General features: G+C 46.8%; 1 protein-coding gene across 1 annotated transcript; it reads left to right on the top strand.

The window, feature by feature from the left end:
- The first annotated feature begins 3,554 nt into the window (after positions 1–3,554).
- LOC119297579 (protein SRG1-like) lies at positions 3,555–4,960 on the top strand. The gene is made up of 3 exons (XM_037575316.1): positions 3,555–4,041; positions 4,130–4,457; positions 4,535–4,960. The coding sequence occupies exons 1-3, from the start codon at positions 3,563–3,565 to the stop codon at positions 4,832–4,834; spliced, it is 1,107 nt and encodes a 368-aa protein (XP_037431213.1). The 5' UTR covers positions 3,555–3,562; the 3' UTR covers positions 4,835–4,960.
- Positions 4,961–5,995: the final 1,035 nt, after the last annotated feature.

Below are 5,995 nucleotides of genomic sequence, written 5' to 3'. Positions count from 1 at the left end.
GCCAATGCTATGGAAAGTATAACCCAGGAAAACACAATCAACTGTTTTTGGCCCAAGCTTACTCTTCTTGGTAATTGTACATTGACCTTCGCCAAACAACCCCAAGTTCGTAAGTAGGAATGTTGCAGAAAAATTTAAAACTGAAAATGTGCTGAAAAGCCAGTGTTGTTGCCTGCGTTGAGCGTGTCGCCGTTGACCTCAGCAGAGGAATAGAGTCGCCGCTCCTACTGTTTCAGAAGCACGCCGGGGAGAACCATCGTCGTCGCCGCCGACCACCACCGGTGCCGCCGCTGCCTACCACTTATGTCGGCTACAGAAGCTGAGAGAAAGGGATCTCTCGATCAGTACAGAGGCCGGCCACCGCCGCGGGGGTTCTGCCTGGGTTGCCCCGTAGGCCTGCCCTACTGCCCTCCCTAGTCCCAACCGTCGACACCCTCTGTAGTCCCAGCCGCTGCAGGATCTAACCCCTAGTCGGTTTGCAACAAGGGGCTAGTTGCATAACCCCTTTACGAAACAATGGACGAGTTGCAGAATGTTGACACAGAGGGGTTGGCTCCTGACCGTCTGATTAATATCCCATCCAATGGACATGGAGGTGGCAGATGCTCGCGCAGGATCGATCAGTTTACGGGAATCATTTTCCTATGAATATATATTTTTGCGAGGAGGCGAAGGCCATATATTAAAATTGTTCATATGTACCATACATACGTACCAGTGTTGACAGTGGCAAACCCCAGTCTCAACCTTCTAATATATTTGACGCACTGGAACCAATCATGTTATCACTTATGATGCATTTGCAGTGACTAAGTTCCAACAATCATTTAATTACACCCCCTTAGTGACAACTGTGTCGCGGGAGATATAAGAAATCAAATTCACGTAGCTGTGGTTGTGTGCATCTAGAAGGTGGAGTTGGAGAAAAACTCTTACTCTCGTTTTTTGCATGGATTTCAACTGAAAATGTCCCTGGAATCTAATGGTGCCCTGTACACATGTTAAAATAATTACTTGAATATTTGAATAATAATCTTTGGTTTACTAATACTACTAATTAGTATATAGAAAACTCAGTGTAAAATCGATAAAACTTAGCACACCATCATGAATTTGATTTCAGTCCTCAGTTTACTCATGAGTATTAGTACACCATCAAGAACAAAAATCATGCCCTGCAAAAAATAAAATCATAAAGCTCATTCTGGATTAGCTGTAGCTCCTTGATTTGCTTGTCTATTTCAACCTGTTCAATGTGAAATTAGAAAAGGCTAATGGCAAATCATAAAGCTCTCCAAAACAGAAGGATAGTTATCAACTTATGTGTGTTAAATTGTACGTATAAAACACTTTCTTTCAACTGACAGTCAAAATCAAAGTAAAATCCATAAAACTTTAGTAGCACACCATCATGAGTATTAGTACACCATCAAGAATAAAAATCATGTCCCGCAAAATAAAATATCATAAAGCTCATTCTGGATTAGCTATAGCTCCTTGATTTGCTTGTCTATTTCAACCTGTTTAAGGTGAAATTAGACAAGGCTAGTGGCAAATTATAATGTCCGGCCAGGCTCTCCAAAACAGAAGGATAATTATCAGCTTATGCATGTTAAATTGTACTCCCTCCGTCCGAAAAAGTTTATGTGCTAAATACATTCATTTGAGGGACAAGCTTTCTAGATACCTTCATTTGAGGGGCAAGCTTTTTCGAACGGAGGAAGTACATATGGAACATTTTCTTTCAACTGACAATCAAAATCAAAATAGTAGTTTACTTGTTTTTCTAGGCTAATAAAGAGCATCATGGAAGTTTAGACCAAGATCGATAGCTCAGGCGCTCGAGCTTCCTAGCGTGGCAGGACCTCGGGAAGTGATGCTTTTTGTATCAGTGGAGATGCGGCATCCGCTGGCTGAAGTAACATTACAGCTACCCGCAAAAAATAAAATTACAGGTAGGCTACGTCTGTTCACCATGATATCATTATCTGTATGCATATGGTGTTGGTGCCGGGGCCTTCTCCCTCGCTCGCCGGAGCTCTGTGTACTTCTCTCTCTCTCTCTCTGCAAGATGAACTGAGGAAAAAGAAGACCGAAGGAGGAAGAAGAACGCAGGAACAGGGTGGTTTTTTTCCCGGCGCAACAACGCCAAATCCACGAGCTCGTACTCGTCACACCCCACAGCCATTACAACTCGCCCCTCACGGGCTTTATACCCGGGGCAGACGCTGGGCACGAACCCCACGTCTGCACCCGCCCGAGCGCACGGTCCGGCCCGCTCTAGCCGCGTCCACCCCGCGCAAGAACGCGCCCAGGACGCGGCGAGCCCGCAACGGCCCCGACTCGGTCACCCTGACTTACGCGCCAACGGCTGCACCTGGTCCGGCGCCACGCATGCACACACTGCGTGCGCCTCTACCCTAGTCTACGCACGCACACACGCACGCCCGCCACGCTCGCGGTCCGTCCCGCGCGCACACACGCACGCCCGACGCGATCGCCGTGGCTTATGCCCAACATATGGCAAATCACCTCAGTGACAACGGAGGTTATACAATACCAATCAAACATGAGCTAGCCTGGCCGAATGACAATGGTACGATGATCTCTTGCTCGAACACAACATGTTTTCTGGACTGCAAATCTGATATGCCTTCCTTTCAAAATTTACAACGTCTTTATAGGTTGCAAGTTCCAGCTAGAAGTTAAAGGCCATCTGCTGTGTTAGGGAACCTCGCGAAAATGATGCACTTCTCGTTACCAAAGGAAAAACATCATGATTTCGCTTCCTGGCACGCTCTCTGCTCATGAGCATTCCAACTCCATGCCCAGGCCTCAAGGCAGAGAGGGAAAAGAGTGGCATTCATCGCAAAAAAAACCCAAATTTTCCTGTTGCACCACCTGAAACAACATCAGTATTCAGCAGTAACCAAGAGCGAAGAGCGGACACGATTCCGCACAGAACTAGAGAATCTGAGGATCAACCTGGCAACTTTCTCGGCCCTGAGAAGCGGCGCAGAAGCATGCATCCTGCAGCTATCTATCAGGGCAAACTAGGAAGTGTAACTTCATCGAAGGAGAGGAAGCTGATACGCCCATTATCAACTTAGCTTTGCCGATTTATAAAATGCGACGCATTACAATTTATCATGTTTCTTTGTTGGATGCCGAAAATATCCCTAACCAAAGTAAGTAACAAAAGAATTTTGCTAGAAAAAACTTAATCTGAAAAAACAACACTGCACAAAAGCCAATCCATCTGCTATGACGATAAATCCACCATCCCAGATCCATTCCCCTGCTAGTGTTCATACCAAATAAATTGCAGCACACGCCAAACCCTGAAATCGTCCAAATCGAGGAACTGACCAAAGGCATGGGGCATTACACTTGACCTGAGAGAGAGAAGCTCACCTGAGAGGACCCACCCTCCCTCGATTCAGGCCACTGCTGCTGGTTGTCACCTAACGTTGAAATAGGCGCACACCTGAAGCCTATATATATAGACTGCCAAAGGAAAGAGTACGTGCACTTGGTTTAGAAGACCTATTCTAGCGCCAAGATGGTTCATCAGGATCAGGGAAAGCTGGTGCAGATGGTGGCCGCGGACGTTGGACTTGTGGCGCCGCCGAGCAGGTACGTGCTAAGCGAGGAGAACCGGCCGACCACCGTCGCACAGCAAGCCAAGCTGGTCATCCCCATCGTGGACGTGAGCCGTGTGGCCATGGCCGATGATGTTGAGGAGGCGGCCAAGCTTCGGTCTGCGCTCCAGTCATGGGGCCTCTTTGTGGTGACCGACCATGGCATGCCAAAGGAGTTCCTCGACGAGATCCTCGAGGCGACAAGGAAGTTCTTCCACCTGCCGCTGGAGGAGAAGCAGAAGTGCGGCAACGTGATCGACGGCGTCAAGTTCCAGAACGAAGGGTACGGCATCGACCGCATCGACTCCGACGAGCAGATCCTTGACTGGTGTGACCGGCTCTGGCTCCAGCTCCAGCCGGAGGACGAGAGGCGGCTCCAGTTCTGGCCACAGAATCTAAGGTACTCGACCTACACATTAATTGTTGCCCTCGGTGATTTAAAATCTTTTTTATTTGCATTTATATTGGAGATCATACATAATCTGCAGGGATCTCCTACACGAGTACACCTTAGAGAGTGGGAGAGTCACCATGGATGTGCTGAAGGCCATGGCAAAGCTTCTGAACCAGGAGGAGGGCTTCTTCATCAACATGGTGGGTGAGAGGTTCAAGTCATACTCGAGGTTCACCTACTACCCTCCCTGCCCACGCCCGGACCTCGTGAACGGGCTGAAGCCGCACACCGACAACTCTGCCATCACACTGCTCCTCATGGACAAGGACGTCGGCGGCTTCCAGGTGCTCAAGGACGGCCACTGGGTTGATGTCCCCGTGCTCGGTAATGACCTGTTGGTCGTTGTCGGCGAGGGCATGGAGGTATGTATACGTGCATATAACTGCTGTAATTTGCAAAGATCATGAACAAGAGTAGTATCTCATTCCTATGCACACAGATCGTCAGCAATGCAATCTTCAAGGCGCCGTGGCACCGCGTGGTGACAAGCGCCGACAAGGAGAGGCTGTCACTGGCGATGTTCTACCAGCCAGAGCCCGAGAGGATCATAGGGCCGTCGGGGATGCTAGTCCACGAGAAGCGCCCGGCGATGTTCAAGAACAGCTTGGTTCAGACATTGGCCGATGGATACTGGGATGCATTTGCAGCGGGTGGTCGCACCGTCGACTTTCTCAATGTCAGGATCAATGCTGAGGCCGACGCCGAACTGGAAGGGTGCGCAGTGGTTGCAAACAACTAAATAATTTGTTGTAGAGAGTGTGTGCATGATGTTCCTATCTCACTGCCACAAGTGTAGTGTGAATATGAGTTGATCGGTGTACTTCACATATGATCACCTCCATGAAATAAAATAAAGAGTCAATTACACCATCGGTGCTTAAACTTGATGGAAATTGTCACTTTTAGTACTAAGACCTGTGGCATATATCAAATTGGTGGGCGTGCAAACATACTCAAGGTCGGGTACAAAATCGACTCTGACTAGGCCCCAAGCGAGGCCTTTTTTGTAACACTATATTTTGCGAACGAACGTAGCCATCTACATGTTTTTCTAAACAATTTTCATATATAACGTGTTAAATTTGGAGTTAGGGTTTGAAAGATATGATTATGAAAGGCATTTGAATTTGCAAAAAAGAAAAGGGAGTGGAACTCAAGTCTCCTGGATGGGGGAATAAAGCTTTGGCCAATGCGCTGACTGTGTTGTTGTGTTTCATTAGGGGCCGCACCGTATATAAACCAAAGGAAATGGCCCATGTAGTGAATCAAAACGTTTTTCCATTTATAGATGGCATAGTGGGTAATTTCTGTCAACTTTGGGGGTAATTTTAATGATGGACGGGCAGAAGCAATAGTCCCTTTATTATTACTAGTAAAAGGGCTCGTGCGTTGCAATGGAAGATAAAATTGGCGTGATTGTAGTGAGGATTGTATGGGAGACCACTATTCCTGTTTTCAAATCAATAGTCCAAGGCCCTCCTTTATCATGCAGGAGGGGCACGTCCTCATTTAATTCTGCATACTTATGCGATTAACGCCCGATGATGCACCTCCTCATTCTCATTCTCTGCTCGTTATTTCCAAGGCGGCTTGTTAATATTTCAAACAATTTATGAATGTATATAGATTGATGATATTTAAGAAATCTTTTTAGTATAAGAAATCGATGTGGGACTATTTAACTGTGAATAGTCGTGTGTGATACGGAATGTCATTCCTAGCACTGCCTTCATTAGTCAAGCAGCCATCACAAGATATTCCCCTTTTTAAGTCAGCCTCATTAAATTGAAGTGGTAATTGAAGCAAGTTTCCCTTTTTTTCCTTCGGTATGTCGCCTTCATTGGCTAATTTCATGCGAATCATTAATCACGTATATATTAACTTCCAATTATAGTGCTAG

Source organism: Triticum dicoccoides, chromosome 5A (assembly GCF_002162155.2).
Source record: "Triticum dicoccoides isolate Atlit2015 ecotype Zavitan chromosome 5A, WEW_v2.0, whole genome shotgun sequence".
Taxonomy (NCBI): Eukaryota; Viridiplantae; Streptophyta; class Magnoliopsida; order Poales; family Poaceae; genus Triticum; species Triticum dicoccoides.
The sequence above is the reverse complement of the archived record's forward strand: the minus strand, read 5'-3'. Positions and strand labels throughout refer to the sequence as shown.

Excerpts from the sequence above, each read along its gene's own strand:
- LOC119297579 (XM_037575316.1), top strand. The coding sequence starts at position 3,563 with ATGGTTCATCAGGATCAGGGAAAGCTGGTGCAGATGGTGGCCGCGGAC. Across the intron at positions 4,042-4,129 it reads TTCTGGCCACAGAATCTAAG|GGATCTCCTACACGAGTACA; the intron begins GTACTCGACCTA and ends CATAATCTGCAG. Across the intron at positions 4,458-4,534 it reads TTGTCGGCGAGGGCATGGAG|ATCGTCAGCAATGCAATCTT; the intron begins GTATGTATACGT and ends CTATGCACACAG.